This window comes from Capsicum annuum, chromosome 1, assembly GCF_002878395.1.
Source record: "Capsicum annuum cultivar UCD-10X-F1 chromosome 1, UCD10Xv1.1, whole genome shotgun sequence".
NCBI classification, from domain to species: domain Eukaryota; kingdom Viridiplantae; phylum Streptophyta; class Magnoliopsida; order Solanales; family Solanaceae; genus Capsicum; species Capsicum annuum.
This window is the reverse complement of record NC_061111.1, coordinates 129,477,874-129,499,553: the sequence shown is the minus strand read 5'-3', so window position 1 is coordinate 129,499,553 and position 21,680 is coordinate 129,477,874. Positions and strand designations below refer to the sequence as shown.

The 21,680-nt window shown below is 38.1% G+C and overlaps 1 protein-coding gene across 5 annotated transcripts in view; it reads left to right on the top strand.

The window, feature by feature from the left end:
* The first annotated feature begins 346 nt into the window (after positions 1–346).
* The window catches only part of LOC107879382 (protein TRIGALACTOSYLDIACYLGLYCEROL 4, chloroplastic), a 36,043-nt gene continuing 14,709 nt past the window's right edge, over positions 347–21,680 (top strand). For 3 of the 5 annotated variants that reach the window (XR_001676994.2, XM_047396994.1, XM_016726440.2), the window contains exons 1-4: positions 348–701; positions 1,478–1,724; positions 7,387–7,744; positions 19,022–19,359. Coding sequence is in view for 4 of the 5 variants with exons in the window: in XM_047396994.1 (XP_047252950.1) it covers positions 442–701; positions 1,478–1,724; positions 7,387–7,744; positions 19,022–19,359 (1,203 nt within the window). In the remaining variant the exon portion in view is untranslated. Of the gene's footprint in view, positions 702–1,477; positions 1,725–7,386; positions 7,745–19,021; positions 19,360–21,680 lie in introns of all 5 variants that reach the window. The other 2 variants (XM_016726430.2, XM_016726446.2) reach the window with 1 other exon arrangement.

Here is a 21,680-nt window from a genome sequence, read left to right as displayed (position 1 = left end):
TTTGTATTTTTTTTGTTTTACAAAAATGCCTTTTATAAATATGGCATAAAGGACGTGAAAAAGATTTTGAGGAATAATTATGACTTTAACTTATCTAACACATGCATTAGAATCCATTGCATTACTAATACCTTATTTTCTATATATTTGTAATATACTTCTTAATAACAAATAGAGTATATTTTTTAAATTAATGAAATAAAAAAGTGTATACATTTGTAATATACTTCTTAATAATAAATAAAATAAAAAAGTGTATCAAATAAGATATTAATTGAAAGGATTATTTTTGTATACACTGTCAAATGAACCCTTATTTAGTCGTCGCAGAAAAGTTTGACCGTAACTAATGAAAACAACAAAACGAGTGCAAGAGTGAGCCAAATACCTCACTCGGCCGAAGGTGCATTCGCTTTGAGGGGGAGAATCTGACGAAGAGATATGAAAAAGCTTAGGTGGGCTATGGACTCTGGAGGATTCTGGGAATTGGACTTGTCGACTCCAATTACTCTCAATGGCCAGGCACGGCCAGTTCCGGGCGACCCATTGCCCTTGGGGTTATCTCGTGGTTCCAGGCTGTCAAGGTACCAACAAATCCATTTCTTTCAGCGCTTTATGGCCATGCCTTTCGTCCCTTCTTTCGCCGCCAGCAGGGGCTTCTTGATTCAACGGGTTCTTTCTCTCCCTATAGGTGAAACCTGGTATGTTTAGACTGCAAATCAAATATATTTACCACCAGCTTTTGTTTCAACGTGAAAACCCCATTAATTATGTGGAGCTAACTAGTCAGTAACCTTGGTGTCTGGCCGGGCCTGCTACCTCGGCTAGTTTCACACTAGCTTTCATCTCCTATCAACTCATGTATTCGGGTGACTCTGTCCCACCAAGGCTTGGACTAAATTTGATACATGAAATAGTATAGTTTGCCACAGCTAGACATTAGTTGATAAAGGTCAGAATGTACTGCTTATGTTAGTTACAATCTGTTGAAGTAGTTGGAGGCAGTTACAAATTATATTCTTGTCCAATTCTCTGTAAATCATATTACAATAACAGATTACATTCATTTAAGCCTAATACGACATTTCTCTCTACCAAATTCTTCCATTCATTCTTGAGCTGGAACAATCGGATTTTTCTGTAAAATCCCTGTGTAGCAGCTGAAATTTCGACTTTTTCATGAATTCCTTCAATTTAGGTAACACTGTGCTTCATTGCTATGTTGAAGTTAGCAATGATGTGGTGTTTGAACTTTTCAGCATTTTTTTCCTTAGGTGGATGCGACTGATCATTTGTCTCTTGTGAACGTCAGAGTAATATTACATTTAGAGATGTCCATTCTGGTCTTGAGGAACTTTAATATGGTTATACTTTATTTGGTATTCAACTATCATCTTGTTGCACTTTCACGTTCTTTTTGTTGCTTGCAATGTGAAGTTGCTGCAAATCTGTAGTTCACTAATCCTCAATCTTGCAGGTCTGCTATGTTACTTGGTCAGTTAAATGTCCAGAAATTTGTTTCTTCTCTAAGAAAAAATAAAACTAAGCATCTGCCAGACTCCTCATGGCTTCAGTCCATTAGAAGGAACTTTATCCAAAAATCTTTTTATGCCCTTGGGTTCTGTTCAGAGCTGTTTCTAACACCTGATGATGCATTGATCATAAGTTTGGATGCTTATGGTGATGACAAGATGCCCCAGAAAAAAGCAGTTCTTCATCATAAGGCAAGCATGTATGAACTCTAAAATTTCATGACCTGCTGATTGAGTTTCCTGTCATATTCTATGTCTTTGTGAGAAAATATCACGCTTCATATATTATTTTAAACTCACCGTTTAAAGAGGAGATTTTCTTTTCTCTGTTGCTGAATAAGTCTCTTTCCGTTTTGTAGTTAAGTTTCCAATTGGAACACCACAATGATGTGGAAGTATAGTAAACAACAACAACATACCTAGTGTATTTCCACAAAGTGGGGTCTGGAGAGGGTAAAGTATACGTAGTCCATACTACTACCTCAGATAAAGTGGAGAGGTTGTTTCTGATAGACCCCGGCTCAGGACATATAATAGTATAACAAACGAAAAACACAAAAGCACACAACAAGATGGGATAACACACTCCTAGATACTAAAGGAAATAAGACACCCACAAGGTACTACTATAAACTATCTATCCAAAATCATAAACATCACTGAAACACTATGAACATGAAACTCTAGGCGCAGATACAAACAAAGCACTCTTCCCTACTATAACGGCTGACCTCCTACCCACTAGCCCTCTACCCTAATTCGAGTTCTCCACACCTTCCTATCAAGGGTCATGTTCTCTGTACGCTGTAACTGCTCCATATCATGCCTAATCACCTCCCTCCAATACTTTTTCGGCCTACCTCTATCCCACCTAAAACCATCTATAGCCAGCCCCTCACACCTCCATACTGGAGCATTCGTGCACCTCTTTATCGCTTGTCTATACCATCGCAACTTCACTTCCTGCATTTTGTCCTCCACCGAAGCCGCTCTCACTTTCTCTCGGATATATTCCAAACACTGGATTTAATAAGGGAATATGATATTGATTTTTGAATTATTTCTAAGATCCTAATAGAACATTTCCTTCGCACCTAAGGGTGTGGCCTAGTGGTCAATGAAGTGGGTTGAGAACCCGAGGTCTTAGGTTCAAATCCTAATAGAGGCAAAAAAAGTTAGGTGATTCTTCCCATGTTCTAGCCTTGGTGGACAGCGTTCCTGATATCTGTTGCTGGTGGGAGGTGACAGGTATCCCGTGGATTTAGTCGAGGTGCGCAAAAACTAGCCCGCACACCACCATTATTAAAAGAAAATAGAACTTTTCCTTAAGCGAATTATAGGACTTGCCATTTTTATTTGTTAGGACTTTTGCTTTTTTTATTTTGTTAGGACTTTTGTTATTTTATTAAGACTTTTGCTATTTTTATTTTGTTAGGACCCCTATTATAAAGAGCTAAGTTGAAACAACACCTTTTTAACACTTCCACACCAGGATCTAGGCAGATTAAATTATCCCCTAGTCATTGAGGTTGCCAGTTCACATCAGTCATTTTCATATTGCTATGGAATTATGCTATTAACATCGTGAGAAATAGGGATGCCAAACTGTGATAATCAAGAGGAACTTCATATTGCTTAATCCAGTGATTCATGAGGGAAGCAAGCCCATGGAAATTGGTTGTCACTTTGGCTGTTAAAGATTCTACAAGGAGATATTGTAAAGTTCGTAAGGTCAAATCATCAACTTGCATAAATATTCACCAGGTCTGTTGTAGGTACTCAAGTTAGTTAATATATGTAGCAAACTCGCATAAACGATTTGTAAATAACTCGGAGAGAAGTATTAAGAATTTTGAGATATATGATGAGGAAAGAAAATGAAGAATGTAACACCCAAGGTTTTGGCCTTGTGGTCAGTGAAGTGAGTTGATAACCGGAGGGCTCTAGTTCAAGTCTTAACCGAGACGAAAAAACACTAGGTGATTCTTCTCATTTGTCCTAGCCTTGATGTACAGAGTTACCTAGTATCTGTTGCTAGTGGGGGTGGTAGGCATCCCGTGGATTTAGTCGAGGTGCATGAAAGCTAGCCCGAACACCACGATTATCAAAATAAAAAGAACAATGTATTTCTTAATGTTCACCTAAACTATAGTGTGTTCAAATAGTACATACATTCTAAACTAGAAGACAAATCAAGGCCGCATATTTCAATTACGTGTAGTATCTCCCTAATTAATTCTGGTTGAAGTCAAAGTACTTGTATTAATATAACAACATTCTTAATGCTTACTCTTAAGTTAGTGCACATGTACCAAGCTTGTTACAAATGAAACTGATTCGAGGACCAATAAAGGACTTGGTGAAAATACCTTCAAGCTAATTATTGGACTTCTCGAATTTGTGGCGGTGTCTCCTGTTGAGGATTCTACTTGGGAGGATGTGCATCATTTCAAGCATGCCTTTCCAAATTCAAGCCTGAGTATAGGCTTTTTCTCCCGGAAGGGAGTAATATTATCAACGTGTCTTTTGGCAAACAGTATGCAAGACACAGGAATTAATGTACAAATATAGGATTCATATTTTTCAATTATTTGTTTTAGCTTCAAATAGTACTTCCTAACTTAATTAAGGTGTTTTACTATTTATATTTTGTTATGACTCTTTCTATTGCAACCTGTGAGTTAGAACTGTTTCTATTTTAACTCCCTCTGGAATAGAGTTGACATCTATAAATGAAACAGGTTGAGTTTCCCATAAACTAAAGAGATTAGGAACTCTCTCTGAAGAGTTCCAAGGTCTGCAATTCCCTTATGAATTGCAAATTGAGCAATCATAGGAAAGTCTAGGAGGTAGGAACAACACCATGACCTGTGTGTTGGGCCTAATTTTTTGTTAATCATCCCGTGAAACAATGTAAAACTAGGGACCATTGCAGTTTTACTTTGAGTCATTATTTACCTGATGGTCCCTGCTTATTCAAGGACTTATTTGATAACGATCCTAATCAGACACTAGAATCGATATCAAAAATGCAAAAAATCAACACCACAAAATAAAGAATGTGGAGAAATAAGAGATGAGAATTAGAAGAAATTGAGATGAGAATATAAAAAAGAAGGGCTAATCGAATCAATTAACCAAGGAAGAAGAGAACTTGATTTCAATTAGAATAGAGAAACCCGATTTGAATCCACAAATGATTAACTCTTATGAAAATCAAGGTTAAGAAGTTTTAGATCAACAATGGGAATCCACCCATCACTAATCTAATTAACACTATGGCTATAATAAAGGGATTCCATCCTACACTCTCAAAGGAGTTCAATTTTCAATTCATCAAATTCTAAAGATGAAAAATGGCTAAGGCAGCTATTTATACTTTTTGTCCTTGCACAAATAGCCTATTACAAAATAGCCCCAAAGTAGCTATTGCCTTTCTGCATTGCCCAAATGACATCTTGATCGCTCATGACCTTACCTTGTGTATTTGTTGCTCCATAGCATCCTTCAGGCTCCAAGCTATCATCCATATATAGAAGACCCTTTTAATGTTCTCCATGCTAATCATGCTCGTATTATTATTATTTAGGATTCTTAGACTTCTCTTATAAACAGAGATAGGCTCAACATTTTTCCTATTTACATGATTTATTATTTTGACTGGATTGTTTAATGAAATCTTCAGGACGGCAAAGATGCCCGAGGCGTGGAGGTGGAGTACCATGGTCCCTCTCTATAAGAATAAGGGGGACATTCAGAGTTGCAATAACTATAGGGGGATTAAGTTATTGAGTCACTCTATGAAGATCTGGGAGAGAGTGGTCGAGGTGAGGCTGAGACGGATAGTGTCTATTTCGGAAAACCAGTTCGGATTTATGCCCAGCCGCTCGACGACGGAGGCAATCCACCTGGTGCGGAGGTTGGTGGAGCAGTATAGGGAGAGGAAGAAGGACCTGCACATGGTGTTTATCGACCTGGAGAAGGCATATGACAAAGTCCCCAGGGAGGTGCTTTGGAGATGCTTGGAGGTGAGTGGAGTACCGCTGGCATATACCAGAGTAATTAAGGATATGTATGATGGAGCGAAAACCCAGGTGAGGACGGCGGGAGGAGACTCAGAGCATTTCACTGTCCGGACAGGATTGCATCAGGGATCTACTCTTAGTTCCTTTTTGTTTGCGTTGGTGATGGATGTGTTGACGCGGCGCATTCAAGGGGAGGTGCCGTGGTGTATGCTTTTTGCAGACGATGTAGTGCTGATAGATGAGACTCGAGGGGGTGTGAATGACAAATTAGAGGTGTGGAGGCAAACTCTTGAGTCTAAAGGGTTCAGGGTGAGCAGAAGCAAGACAGAGTATGTGGAATGCAAGTTTAATGACGTGAGGCGGGAGAATGAGGTAGTAGTGAAGCTGGAAGCACAGGAGGTATGTAAGAGGGATAAGTTCAAGTATCTTGGGTCCGTGATCCAGAGTAACGGTGAGATTGACGAGGATGTCTCGCACCGTATTGGGGCGGGATGGATGAAGTGGAAACTCGCGTCGGGGGTGCTGTGTGATAAGAAGGTGCCGCCCAAGCTTAAAGGCAAATTCTACAGGGTGGTAGTCCGTCCGGCCTTGTTGTATGGAGCGGAGTGTTGGCCAGTTAAGAACTTCCACATCCAAAAAATGAAGGTGGCAGAAATGCGGATGTTGCGCTGGATGTGTGGACTGACTAGAGGGGATAGAGTTCGGAATGAGACTATCCGGGAGAAGGTTGGTGTGACTTCAGTGGAGTGCAAGATGCGGGAAGCACGATTGAGATGGTTCGGACACGTGAAGAGGAGGGGCATGGATGCCCCGGTCCGTAGGTGTGAGAGGCTAGCGTTGGATGGTTTTAGGCGGGACATGGAACAGTTACAGCTCACCGAGGACATGACCCTAGATAGGAAGGTCTGGAGGGCGCGAATTACGGCAGAGGATTAGGGCCAGTTTGGGTCGCTAGTGTAGGGAATTACTTGGTGGGGGTTTTATTCCTGTTATGATTTCGTGTTCCGTGTTCCGTGTTCCATGTTTTATTACGAATCTGTGTGCTTTCCTCTGCCTTCCTCTGTTTTATATTACTTATGGGTGCCGTATTTATGATATGTAATCTGCTTCTGTGCTTTACTATGTGTTTGTGTGGTATCTTGTGCCTTGAGCCGGGGGTCTATCGGAAACAGCCTTTCTACTTCATCAGAGGTAGAGGTATGGACTGCGTATATCTTACCCCCCCAGACCCCACTAGGTGGGAATACACTGGGTTTGTTGTTGTTGTTGTTGTTGTTGTTGTTGTACATGATTTATTATTTTGCCAATTTCAAAAAAATAAAACGTGTAATTAGGAAAAAGGTTGAGACTATCTCTGTTTAAAAGAGGAGTCTAAGGATCCTAATCCTAATAAGTCCTTGAATAACCAGGGACCATCTGGTAAATTAGCTAAAGTAAATGCTGTTGTTTTTGCATGAAAAGTGATACCGATGTTACCTATTTCTTAACCCCTTTTCCTGCATCACATTTTTTTTTGAAACTGGTAACATTCCTGCATCGCATTTTAATAAGCACCAAGGGGATACTGTGGCTCCATTCCTAGTGTCAGTTATGCAGGGAACTGATGATTCCGTTATAACATCTGCATTATTTAAGTATTTTGAACTACACCAAAAGATTAGAGTTTTCTATCAAAGTATCTACATCACATCCAAGCATTATTTGATTTGTTATGATAAAGAAACCAGTGAATATTGATAAAGAACTAGTCAATCACTTTTCCTTGGTTTCTTCTACATTATTTTAAGCAGAACTACTTTTATAACAGATTCTTTCCTTTTTTTGTTCAGTTTCCTCATCATAATCTTGTAATGGAGGCAGCTTGGCCAGGACTTTTTGTTGATGGTAACGGGAGATACTGGGATGTACCACTCTCACTCGCACTTGATCTTGCATCAACTACTCTCGACTCTGGTGCAAGCTATCATTTGTTTTTCAATAGTTGTGCAGGTTCACCCAGGCAGTATGAAGGTCAGCTTGGTGATGAATTACCGCCTGCTGCTTTGCTTCCAGGTTTCACTGCCAAAGGTGTAGTTTCCTTGAAGAAAAATATCGACCTTTGGCAAAGTGAAGCATCTATGCTAAAAATGGTGCAACCATATGATATGTTCCTGTCTAATCCTCATATTTCAGCATCATGGATCCTTGGTGAGAATTGCAATATCATTGCTAAAATTTCTTCTTTATAATTTAGAGCTAATATTATTGTTTTCACTCGGTCTGCTGGTGCTTTTCTCGACCTTTGTATATCACTTGTATACTTGTTAATTTCTCACCACATTAATATAGCAGCATTTTCCATTATGTATTGGTCCTCTCGTTATCTGAACTGGTCGAGAGTTACGTAAGTTGGGAATTCTGGCAGATATATCTCACACCTGTTAAATCATTCAAGACAAATTCGTCTTTGGTTCTAGGTTGTGTTAGACCTTAAGATTAACCTCAGAAAATATGAGATCACTCTGTGGGACTAATGGTTAATATCCACAAGAGGGCGCATGGTTGAACTGCAAGGTGGTGTGTTCTACCTACTCCTTTGAATCAGGTGATCACAAGAGGGTGGAGAAACGACTAGCGGGATGACAAAAGAGGTGTTTGTAGAAAGAGGGTAAAATAGTTTTGATCAAAAGCACCCTTTTTGTATTCCTACGTACTTCGTGTCATTTTTGCAGGCCCTTGGCAAAGTAATTGAAAGGTTGGAAAGACTTCATAAATTTCAATGGGATCCAGCGTATGGAGGTCCATCAGGAGTTCATGGGATATAGTGTTAGAAAGACCAAGCTTCAAAGTTGGAAATGGCAGAAAGGTGTCCTTCTAGAAGTACAGATGGTGTGGCCAGAACTCATTGAGCCAAATGTTCCTAGATCTTTGTAATCTATGCCAATCGCATCAAGCAACAGTAACTAAATTGTGGACCGACTGGCTAGGGATGGAACTTACATTTCAAGAGAAACCTGAACGATTGGGAGATGAGCAGGATAGCTGAATTCTATGTCACAATTGCACAAATCAACAATCTTATCTGAGAAGAGGACTCATTGGTATGGAAGGTGGGGAGTAATGGATGCTTCACTGTAAAATCTACCTACAGAGATCTCAACATTACAGGTGTCTCAGAAACAGAATGGCCTTGGAAGATGATATGGAGAACTAAGATACCTGTCAAATAAATTGCTTCACTTGGTTGCTGGCTTAGGAGGCGGTTTTGACACATGAGAATCTGCAAAAAAAAAGGCTTTCACCTATGCTCCAGGTGTTTTTTGTGTGAAGAACAGGTAGAGACATTCAACAATCTCTTTTTACATTGCAAGTGGACTGACCAGCTATGACAAATGTTCAATATGAGGAAATTAGTATGGGTGAAACCGGGTAGAATTAAAGAGGTGCTGAAGAGCTGGAATAGGGATGGAAATGCAGCTAAAAAGGAGGAGAGATGGAAGATTGTCCCCACAAGTATATGGTGGACTGTATGGAAGGAAAGAAATAAAAAATGTTTTCAAGGGAAACAGAGCAACATTCAAAGATTTAAGTTTGTCTGGCTCTGTATTATTTCTGGTGTAAACAGGTAGTCTTAGATCTGTCAGAAGCTATTAACACAGCCATAGATTGGTTGTAATCTAGAAGATATAGGGCTCAATGTAACTACACGTCTACAACACTTTAGTAGGGAACTACATTATTGTGATGTAGTGGACCTGCGGATATATATAGATTAACTTGAAGATCTGCACATCAATTTCTAAACTCTCAAAACATATGGAGTCCTAAATTGTCCACCAAATGCAAGCCGGGACAATTCTCCATCTTCTCATATTCTTTGTGTGTGATCCTATTCCTTCTTAACTACTGAGAGTTTCGTCCCATTCCTTCTCAACTACTGAGATTTTCCGAATCCTTACCTGACATAGACCAGGAGATGCCTTTACGACGTAAGATAATACTCATCTTGAACATAATGTAAGCCCTCTGCTCATCAAATTGTCCAGAGAAAGTGCAACTTCTTTTGCTACCAGCCACACAAAACAATCTAATTTATGAGGGACTTTAGCCTTCCAAATTTGTTTCCATGGCCAGTTGGCTACTTGTTGATTGGGTTGACTCAACAGTTTGTATGTTGCATTGACCCTGAATAGGCCTTTGGTGTTGCCTTGCCACCAAAGAACATTTTCACCTGCTTGTAGCTCAGAAAATTGCTCCAGCCGCCCTCTGGACTTCCCAGTCGTCGATTTGTCTCCTGAAATTGATGTTCCAACCTTGGAGTGTCCATATATCTGCTACTGTATTCTACCGATGACTAACTAGGTCGGAAATATCTGGAGTCAAACCACATGTCAATTGTGTTTCCAGAAGTTGGTTTTGTTTGCATCTAACACTTTGATCTTGGATTGAGCTTTCAACTCATTGGATCGTGCTTGAATAGATCTCCATAGACAAACTCCATATAGTGACCTTCTTAGTCATCCAATTATCCTCTTGATCATACTTAGCTTTGATAATTTCCCTGCTGTAGTTGGTGTTCACTAGTATACTGGCACAACCATTTCATCATGAGAGCTTTGCTTTATACCTTCAAATTCTTTATCCCCGTACCTCCATATCTCTTCCCAGGAAGAACAACTCTCCAGTTGACCAAATTGTAACATTTTTTTCTAAGTTTCCTACCACAAAAAGTTTCTCCTGATGCTAACCTATTGATTATCTCTGCTGTTATAAGGAACATGGACATCATGTATGCCAGATGGCATCAAGAACTGAATTCATAATAGTCAATCTTCCAACCATAGATGATTAACGTCTTCCATTTTGCTAGTTTCTTTTCACATTTCTCAATAATAGTGTTCCAAATTTCGGCAGACTTTGATTTGAGATATGTGAAAAGAAGCTAGCAACATGGAAGACACTATCTGTCTATGGTTGGAAGATTGAATCAATTCAGTTGTTGGTGCCTTTCCCTTACTATTTAATGAGATTATACTCATATATCTCCCATGTGTATTATGCGTCCTGCTACAAAAGTGCTCTGTATCCTGTTATGTAAACTTCCATCTCCTGTGCTTTTTGTCCTTTGTGACTACAGTCCTCTTCAAGGGTGAAACAGATCCATCTATGCTCTTACTGCTCATGGTAGATCTTGATACAAGTCAAATTGGCTTCGAACTTTCAAGGACTATAATCCAAGGCTGACAGGAAGGTACCTAAGCCATGGTCAACTATGGGAGGCAAGGATATATTTGGGGGACCCTTTTCAAGCTCCCAAGAGCTCAACACCTTGTGTGGAGGATAGCTTGGAGTCGGGAGCCGAACTCATCCCAAGAGCTCACAAGGAAGCAAGTCCAAGGACTACAAATACTCCCATGATTATTGATGAAGTTATGTGTTCCAAGCCATCTTGATACCATTTAAGGAGTGTTTTAGAGTGCCCAATGCATATAAGAAGGACCAAGGGTCATTAGGGAGGTCGTAGGAGGGTAAAGACAATCTCGGAGGCATGCGGAAGTGACCTGCGAAGTCTCCTTCCCCAACATGCGCCCAACCTGCTTGAGCAGGTGCCAAAACAATGGCATATGCACCCTACATGCGCCCATCTGCGCCCCACCTGCTTGACCAGATGCCCAACACGGGCTGACTTGTTTTTAAGTTGCAAATGGGTCGCTTTTGGGCCCAACGGGTATAATGTTTAGCCTAAGGGTATAAGTACCCAAGCCTTACTTTATTTCCTGTAGTTTTTGATGTTTATTGATGTTATGACACTCTAGAGAGAGTCTGTAGCTTTGAAAAACATATGTTGATTTCTTGTTAGAAACTTGGCTGATCAGGTGAATGATTGCCCTTTTGTTCTCGTAAGAGTTTAGGTGCTAGTGGATGTTAGAATTAAGGGTTTTGGGGTTTAATACATCCTTAGTTCTTGATCTCTTATATTTTTGGTATTCATCTTTCTATCATTATTGATCTATCCCTTTATCTTTTCATTTTCATAGTCAAAATATCATTTCCGTATTTTGGTCCCATATCATTTGGTATCTGGGCAAGGGCTTAGTGTCGTTCTAACGATTCTAATCTTGGGTTAAATATCAAGAAAATAGAAAATAAAAAATAAAAGAACAAGAGTCCACAAAAAACGTTTTTAGAAAATAAATCCCCAAAACAGTTGAGTTTTGAGTCATTTTTGAAGTTTCAATACTAGAACTAGTTTCTTCTAGTAATGTGGTTTCAAATCTTTGAAGTATTGAAACTTCAAAAATGACTTCAAAGATTTCAATACTAGTTTCTTTGAATCTAGTATTGAAATCATATGACTAGTTTCTTCAAGTATTGAAACTTCAAAAATGATTTCAAAGATTTCTTAAGCTTGAAAAAACTAGTTTCAAAATTTTTGAGATACTAGAAAAAATGACTTCAAATGATTTCAATACTAGAGTCATTTTTGAAATCTTTGAAGTCATTGTTGAAGTCATTTTTGAAGTTTCAATACTAGAAATCTTAAGCTTGAAAAAAGAAGAAACGGGTTCTTAGTTCTACAAATTTTGAGTTGGAATTTAAGGGTGAAATGGTTGAAAAGGCGTTCCCCACGTTGAGAGGACTTAGGTTTAAAAGTTGGTGTCAATCGGAGAAGTTTTGGAAATTCACCATTTTTGAGTTCTTGAAGCTTGAAGAAGATGTAAATGGGTTGAAATTTTGGGAAATTTTTTTAAAGATTTGAAGGTCAATGATGATTGTAATGTGTTCCTCATGATGAAAGGAACCTATGATTAAAATTTCATGCGATTCCGAGTCAAAACGAAGTAGTTGGGAATTTTAGTATTCTTGTTGTTATTGAGAAGATTCATATCTTCAAGTTGAATCTTCAACCGAAGTTGTTTAATCTAAGAAAGAGAAAGGAAATGGCAAGAAAAGTGTTGGTCTAAAAGCATATCCAAAGGGCCCAAGGAATATTCCAAGAGCGAGAAGCAAAGGGGGCCCACAAAGGGGGAAAATTCAGCCTTTTCCAGGTGGACTGGAGTCACCTGTGCCCTATTTGCACCCTATTTGCTCAAACTAGTCGGGCGCAGGTCACCAAGGGCAGTTTCTGGTTTGATCTGCGCCCAAGGTGCGTGAGCAGGTCACAACCTACGCCTAATCTGCTTCAAAATGCATGTCAAGCCTTTCCGAAATTGCCTTTGCTTAGGTTTAATCATTCTAGTTTCATTTCTTGATTCTTGATTTCATTCTCTTGATTCTTAAACACTAATTAACGACTAGTAATCGATCTATTAGTTGATTAATCAGTTTTAGAGTTTGTTTTCTTTCCTTGTTCATTCTTGTGTGCTTTTCACTTTGTTTTCCATATTATTTCTTTTGTTTCAAGTCCTTATTTGTTTTTGAGTCGTTCATCGTTCTAACGAACAAAAATCTGTTCCGATCGAAAGTAGCAATCAACACTTCATCTATCACCGGAGTATAATAAGCCTTCAACATTAGCCGCTCCAGTTATGAGGCATATAAAGGTGAGATTCTCTCGAGTGCTTTGCTACTAATTTTTTTTTTTCATTTTGTAGGTATGACGAGTTATATAAGGAAGTATGTCATTGGTAGCCTCGGATACTTGTGACGACGACATATGAGACTATGATTGTGGTGACGAAAGTTATGACAATGACGAAGAGGGAGATTATGAAGGCTATGAATATAGCCATGATCAAGAGCCATATGGGAATGAGAGCTACAATTCCGGAGGAGAATATGAGGAAAATGGTGAGTGTAGTTCTCATGGAGAGTATGGGGAGGAACAAGAGCCCTGTGATGGTTCCTATGAGGATGATGAGGCATGTGAGGAGTGTTATACTTCCCACTCCGAGCATAGAGGTGATGGACGGTATAACCCTTTCTTTTATGCACCTTATAAGAGACATGGTGAATATGTACATGAAGATTGCAAAGATTTGTATTCCTCGTCTTGTGGTACTTTTTACCAAGGTCGAATAGGTGTGATTAGTTATACTACCTATAGTAAAGGTCGCCCCGTGGGAAGAAAAGAGTACGCATCTTCAAAGCCTAGGGCTACTACCTCTTATCCTTCATGTTCTAGTGCTCAAACGTCTAGAAATGGGAACCAAGATGGATATGTAGGGTATAGTCAGAGTCATGATCTTCTACCCTTCCTATCTTTAAGGAAGAGCGGGGTCCCAGGGCTTATCTTGATTTGAAATGGCAATTTGATGGTTGTTTTTAAAAGTTATGATATGAACGAGTTTGAGCAAGCCATATATGCTATTAAGCACCTTCAAGGCCGAGCGTTGTGTCGGTGGGAACTGCAAAACGATCTACTCGAGTGTGGAGTGCCTTGAAGAGATACGTGAAGGCCATCTATGTTATGGAAGGAGAAGGCGAGTCTTCAAAGAGGAGGTGGAAATCTATGGGATTCTGGAATTCACGTGTTTTAGAGATTTGTGCTACGCAAACTACATCACTCTTTCTACGGTGAAGTACTTGGGGATACCTCAAGTACCAAAGCGTTATCCATATATCATGAAGGGATACTAAGTTACTAAAAGTGAAGGTTCCATACATTTGGCGTGGAATTTATGATGAGGTTTGGTGTGATGTATTGCCCATGGACTCTGGTTATTTATGTTTGAGTGCCAATTGGTTCGAAGAAAATGGAATTCCAAATGAGCCTAATTGGCTTAAGATTGTAGGAAGCCAAGCGATAAATCATCTCTCTACCTACCCTTCCTAAGCCCCAAGGAAATGTGACCACTTACTCCAAGTCTGATGAAAATGAGAAACAAAAGATTGAGAGGAGTAAGGGAGTGTAAGGTGGAAATCTAAAAGAGAAAAAAAAGAGGTTGAGAGGAGTGAAGTGAGGGGATTGCCACCAACCCAATCTAACTTTGTTTGTCCTTCTCTTATTAAGGACATGTATGTAGGTACAAACATGGCAAGCGAAGAAGAACAAACCCTAAAAGGAAGATTACCATTGAAGATTTGATAAGGGCAATCTTACATGTTTCCAAAGCTTGCAAGGGAGTTTTAGCCGAAGGTAAAGAAGAATCTTTTCTCAAGCATCAAGATAACATAGCTAACTCTTGCACTTTAATAAATGTAATGATCATTGTGTGTCTAGTAGCCTATTAAGTTTGAGTGATAGCTTACCCTCATATGAGCCTAATGATTCTTTGCATGATAATGTACAAGTTCAAAGCGTGGATACACTAGTTGATCTTACTGATGACTGAATTGATTCTTCTGGTAAGATTGATTTGTGTCCACCTAGTGTTGAAGCCATTGTGTTGAATGATAGTATATTGTCATGTGGAAATTGTGTTGATCAACTTGTGTGTGAACCTAGTCCACCACTTGAGGATGATTGTGATGTGATTAATTAACTTCAAGTGAGTGATGATGTTGATAATGTTGGTCAATTAGATAGGATTGACCCTCTGAGCATGCCTCTTGATGAAGATCCTATTGTTTGCGTTGCTCATAGGGATGATCATGTGTTTGAACTCGCTTCGAAACTTGATAATTGTCTTTTTGAGAGTGAAGTTACTTGTTCCAATTCTTCTTCTTGGATTGATCCTTCTCTCTTTAAGTACAATATCTTGTTTGAAGATGATGGAATCACTCATAGTGAATTACCTAGTGGTGTGGACCATGTTGATGATGCAGCTCTTCTTGAGGGCTATATTCTATGTAACAACCCACTATGGTGTGATCATTTTCCTCTAAAAGATGGAAACCTCTTCTTGATGAGAGTACTCTTATAGAAAAAGATTGTGAAGAAGTGAAATGTGGTCTTTATGTTCGAATTGTTTACTTTTCTTTGAGTGTTCCAACTTTTGTGCATACTCTTGAAAATGTTCTTCCACATAGTAATGAGCATGCACTTGAAGGCACTTTAGATGAAATCAACTTGCGTGACACCTTTCTCTACCCTCTATTTGCCTTTAATGATGCATATGCTAGTGTAGAGGGTATAACTCTTCGTATTGGTGGTACCTTTGTGGAGAGATGTGTTGCCTAAACCCATGTTTATGGCCACTCTATCCATTTGACTTCCGTGACCATTTGGAATATGGTGGTTCTTATACACCCAACTTGGTGTTTGGTCAAGATGACAAACAAACTTTGATTGAAGTTGTTGGTACTCATCCCTATGACGAGGAGTCTTTCTCGAAGATTTCTAATCTACTTGAGGAACCAAAGTTGTGCAAGAGAAGGATCTCCAACAAAGCTGAATGTTTTAAAGAGGCTTTGTGCTTATTGAGATAGGAAACCAATGTGAGCCTTCATGAGTGGATGAGTGGTTGATTGATTACCATGGTTCATTTACTTTCTCCTTTGTCCAAATCTCTTGAGTGGCCAAGTAGTTCTCATTTTGTGGGTTACACATCCTTAATTCATCATTTTGATACTTTGTTATATGTAAGTGTTCCTCCTTGACTTGGTGAAGAGTTTGCTTTTGCTAATTCTAACCCTCATGCCATGAGCAAATCGTTTTTGCTTGTTACCCCTATGGTTTCGCAAGATTTGGATTCAAGGAACCCTTTTCAAGAAAGGGAGAGATATAAGCAAAATTGGCATCGAACTTTCAAGGATTATAATTTGAGGCCAACATGAAGGAACCCAAGCTATGGTCAACTATGAGAGGCAAGGATATGTTTAGGGGGACCCTTTTCAAGCTCCCAAGAGCTCAACACCATGTGTGGAGGATAACTTGGAGCTGGGAGCCGAATTCATCCCAAGACCTCACAAGGAAGCAAGCCCAAGGACTACACACACTCCCATGATTATTGATGAAGTTAGATGTATTCCAAGCCATCTTGATACCATTTAAGTAGTGTTTTAGCGTGCCCAATGCATATAAGAAGGACCAAGGGCCATTGGAGAGGTCGTTGGAGGGTAAAAACGAGCCCGGAGGCATGGGGAAGCGACTTGCGAAGTCATCTGTGCCCAACTTGCTTGAGCAGGTACGAAAATAGTAGCATATGCGCCTCATCTGCGCTGTGCCCCACCTGTTTGAGCAGATGCCCAACAAGGGTTGACTTGTTTTTAAGTTGCAAATAAGTCACTTGCATGATTAAGATGTTGTCTCTAGATCTGAAAGCTGAATGATTAAGACAGTTTGTTTTTCAATATCTGAATGTACAAAAAAAATTTATTTGTATATATAATAAAATAAAAAATACAATTCAAATATAAACCTAATTATATATCAGAAAAGTATGTAATTTAATACAACAAAATTATTATTTGATTGGAAAAAAAATATTTATGTTTGTTAGTGATAGTAGAGATGGTTTATAATGATGGTTGCGGTGACAATAATTGATGTTAGTTATTAGTAATGTTAGTGGTGATAGATGTGATGGTTGGTATTGTAGTGACTGTTATGATGGTAGCAGTTGATAGTGATGGTGGTAGTTGTGATGTGACGTTGGTTGATGTTAGTAGTTGGAGGTGTTGATTGTGATGGTTTAAAAATGAATGAATGATGGTTGACGATGTGTTGGTGCTAGTTGGATGGTTGTTAGTAGAGATAAATTGTAGCGATGATAATGATTGAAGTGATGGTAGAGGTGGCGTTACTAGTGACAATGGTGGTGGCCGCCGAACAATGTGTGGAGGTTGTGATGTATTAGTGGTAGTTAGTGGTAGTGCTAGTTGTGATAGATGAGTTAGTCGATAGTAGGGATTGACCGGTAGTGGTTGATGATGGTGGTGCTGTTGACGACGGTGGTGGCGTTAAATATAATTAGAATAATAGAGGTAGTAGGTGTGGTAGCGATTGACAATAGTGGTTGGTAGCGATATTTGTTGTCGATGGTGGTTGTGATATTAGAGGTAGTGGTGGGTGGTGGTTGACAATGATGGCGGTGGCAGAGGTGGTGACTGATGATTATGAATAGAATGGTGGTGAATATTATCCAACATCAAAATACCTCTTCAGACCTATTAAGACTTGATTCTAAATCTGAATTAAGACCTATTCACACCTATTAAAAGCTAAAATCTTAATAAAAAAAAAGTGCACTTAATGGTCTGAAGTCTGAACCATTCAGATTCAAACCTCCATTAAGTGCAAACAAATGAGTCCAAACCCTACTTGGTTGATCGGGTAATTGATTACCCTTTCGGTCTCATAAGAGTTTAGGTGCTAGTGGATGCTAGAATTTAAGGGTTTGGGGTTTAATACACTCCTTAGTTCTTGATTCTCTTATCTTCTTTGTGTCTATCTTTCTATTATTATCTATCTATCCATTTATCTTTTCATTCTCATAGTCAAAATATGATTTCCGTATTTTGGTCCCATATCAGGTCTTCTCATCATATTCCGACTTCTCTCACCCCATTCATACCATGCTGTATTACTGGAGGTACACCTAGGAATTATCAAAAGACTAGAAGCCCGCTTTGAAGTAGATTCTGTTCTCACCCATTCTGGAGAACCCAAGAGTCCTAGTGAGTACTGAAATAGACTCACATGAGGTGATTGCCCGGTAATAATGAAGTGAAAGAAGGAAGGATTATTGGTGGGAAGGGTTGGAAAGAGAAACTCTCCCTCCTAGAGGGAGAAAAATCTTGAAAACCATGCCTGAGCATTTCAAAATTATTTCATTGCTTGGATCTCACTGCATGTTGATCATCTTTTACTGTAAGGTGGTTAGTCGAAATCGATTATGGAGGGTGACCCTCAATTTGTTTCGTATGCTATGGATGCTGTCGGGCATAGTGAAGGTGGCTTTGCAAATTTGGACTCATAGGAGGGGGAAGAGAAGCCCAAGGTCATGGAATATTGCCCTCCTTAGCAATCATGTGGGTTATTTGGAAGAAATAAATTTAACGGCATTTGAAGGGGTGGAAAAAGATTTTATAAAGTTCCAAAGTAGTGTTTCATTTCTAGTTTCTTTTTGGTGTACTTACGTGGTTCCTATTTGTATAGATGATTGGATCTCTCTTTTTGAGAACCATATTTTGATGTAGGTTCTCTTCTTTTAATATGTCTGGTATACAGAGTTTCCTAATTGTTAATAAAATTATTTACCTTGTCAAAAAGAAAACATCTCTCATCTGTTGTCTTCAATAGAAAAGGATATAGATATTGAGTTATATTTTGACCCCTTTGACAAAACCACCTTCCTGCTCGTCTTTTCTCTTTGCTTTTGGATTTTTTGTGATAATTTTAATGTCAAAATTGATTTGAGCAATTTTTATTTGGTGATAAAGTGTAGAAAGTGAGCAACGAGTGAAGTGTGCATTATGTCGCTTGATTGGCAACTACTTAGAAATTACTTCTGACCTTGATTTTTTTCATCTAAACAATTTGCATATTGTCAATACGCATACAAGTACGTGCTGTCTTGTAGAAGGATGGGAGCTAAATAATCTCATCCTCTCCAATTCCTGTCGTGTCATAGCTTAGCTTACGTATGTTCGACCTTATAGGTGCTATTTTTTCTGCATATCTCGGAGACAATTCAATGAGAAGGCTACAATCATGCAGTTTACGACGTCTGAAAGATTTTGGCCTTCAAGCCCAAGGAGAAAATGCTGCTGTTTCAGTGGATTCATTTGCATCTGCTTCACTCACTGCACAGCACGGAAATTTCCAAAGGCGGTTCCTGGATCTCACTCGTGTCCATACAAGCTTCGACTTTCCTTCTGGGTCAAAACTTCTTTCTGGAATAACCTCTGTGGCATGCAGTCTTTATAATTCTCAAGTACCAAATATTGACGCACTACAGGCAATTTGTCCGCGTGCTTCGCTTTGTTTTCAGCAGCAGGTATCTCTTGTTTAATATATAGCATGGTTGCTAATTTTATGTTTGGCTTAAGTCATCGACGACTTCTAAAGTTCTCAGGAGAATTCACTTGAACACCTCAACTAAGGCTAGTATCTAGTGAACACCTTAATATTCACATTGATGTACCTATTAAATACTAAATGACAATTAGCTTCCAAATATTTTGCGTGTGAGTCAAGCTCGAAATTATATAAGAAGACAAATTAAAATTTGACAAGTGGCACTGGAGTCCAAAAATTATAAAAAAATTAATATTATACTTAAAAAAGTTAAAAATTATTTCAAATTTATTTCTAACTATTTTTGAGAAAGAAAATATTAAATTGACAACATATTCAATACCCGCCCTTTTCTTCTCCAATTTTTGGCGTCGGTGTTCCTTTCCCTATGGCAAAACTCAAAACCTTTTTTCAAACTCAATTTTCTTCTTTTTTTCTTATCTGATATGGGAGAGAGAAAGATATGTAGAGAGATCGGTACAAGAGCGAGGAAGAAAGGGAGTCTGCCAGCGGTGAATCATTTTTGACATCGATGATGAAGAAAAATCGAGAGGACCTAAATTATTGTATCGAATTATATTATCATTTCAAATAAACTTAGTGGGTTTACAGTTGATTGATGATGTTTGCTTGGAGGTGATTTGGCAATGGAGATGGATGGACGAACAGCCAACAAACTTGGATGGAGGAAATTTTTTCCTTCCTTTTTGCTGATTTAATTAGATAATTCAGAAATCATTTTCATTTTTTGAGACTGAAAAAGAAAAAAAAAAAATAATGAAGAAAGAAAAATTATAGGAGCTTTGAGAATAAAAATGGGGAGGAGAAGATGACGACTAGCCTGCGGTGGGGGGTGGGGGCAGGTTTGCTTTTCTTTTTTTATATATTAATGAAAGAAATAAAGTGTAAGTTTTCAAAATAAAGAATAAAAAATATTATTCTTATCCTTATTTAATTAAATTTTTGGGGGCTTATCAGACCATTTTAATTAATAACGAAGAAACACGAGTGTGGCCATAGGCCCAAAAAAATAAGCATTACAAAGTGAAAATTAAGACAATTAAGAATGGGCGAAGGCCACTTTCCTTTAATGAAAAAAATAAAATATCATTTGGAATTCGTTGACGCGCCAAATAAAAGTGAACACTTCTTTTGCCATATTAGCACTTTGTGTTTAATAGTACATATTTTGAATACTTTAGGTGTTTAATGGGTAATAGTCTTTATTGAGGGGTTTAAGCGAATTTTTTCAATAACTTTTAGGGGCGTTATATATATATATGTATGTGTATATATATATATATATATGTATGTATGTATATATATATTTATGTATATGTATATCTCTCTCTCTATATATATATATTCCTGGTAAAATTTTTTAAAGCCGACCCACATTCATCTAGCAATATAAATTAAAATAAAACATCTGTAAATTAAAATAAAACAGTTAGATAATAAAGATATCAAAACAGTACAATTAAACCCAACATTTATACAAGAAATTCTTCAAAGTCGATCCACATTTATCTAGCATCTGTAAGTTAAAATAAAACAATTAGATAATAAAGATATCAAAACAATACAGTTAAACCCAACCTTTACACAAGAAATTCTTCAAAGCCAACCGACATTCATCTACGATCGGTAAACTATATAAAAACAATATAATAGTGATCACAAAGCTTCGATTTTGATCCAATTAATTTTTATCTGAGTGAAAATTTTGATCATAAAGAATGATTTTAAATGAAAACAAAGAATAAATATATATATATATATACACACACACATACATATTGAGTTCTATTATACTGACAAAAATAGTGAAGAAGTTGAGGGTTAGAAAATCAAGCATCCACCAATCTAGACATGTAATCGAATCAAGTTAAAAGAGCATCAATCATATTCTCCCAATAGATAAATCAGTTTGTTCTCTAGTTTAATGTATATCTAAATATTTATAGAAGTATTTCCTTAATAGAGTCCTATTTTTAGGAGTATTTTTCTAATTAAATAATAGAAAGAAAAATATTAATTAATTCTCCTATCATATATTTTAGGAAGTCTAATAGAAAAGGAAAATATTAATTAATTCTTCTACCATATATTTTAAGGGTTTTATATATTTTAGGAAGTCTAAAAAAATGGCAGCCCAATGCACTAAAGCTACTGCTATGCGTGGTGTCCAGGGAAGGACCCCACCACAAGAGTATTGTACGCAGCCTTACCTTGCAATAATAAATAATTAAATAATAAATTAAAAAATACAGTTAAAAGATTGTTTTGTCTAAAGAAGAG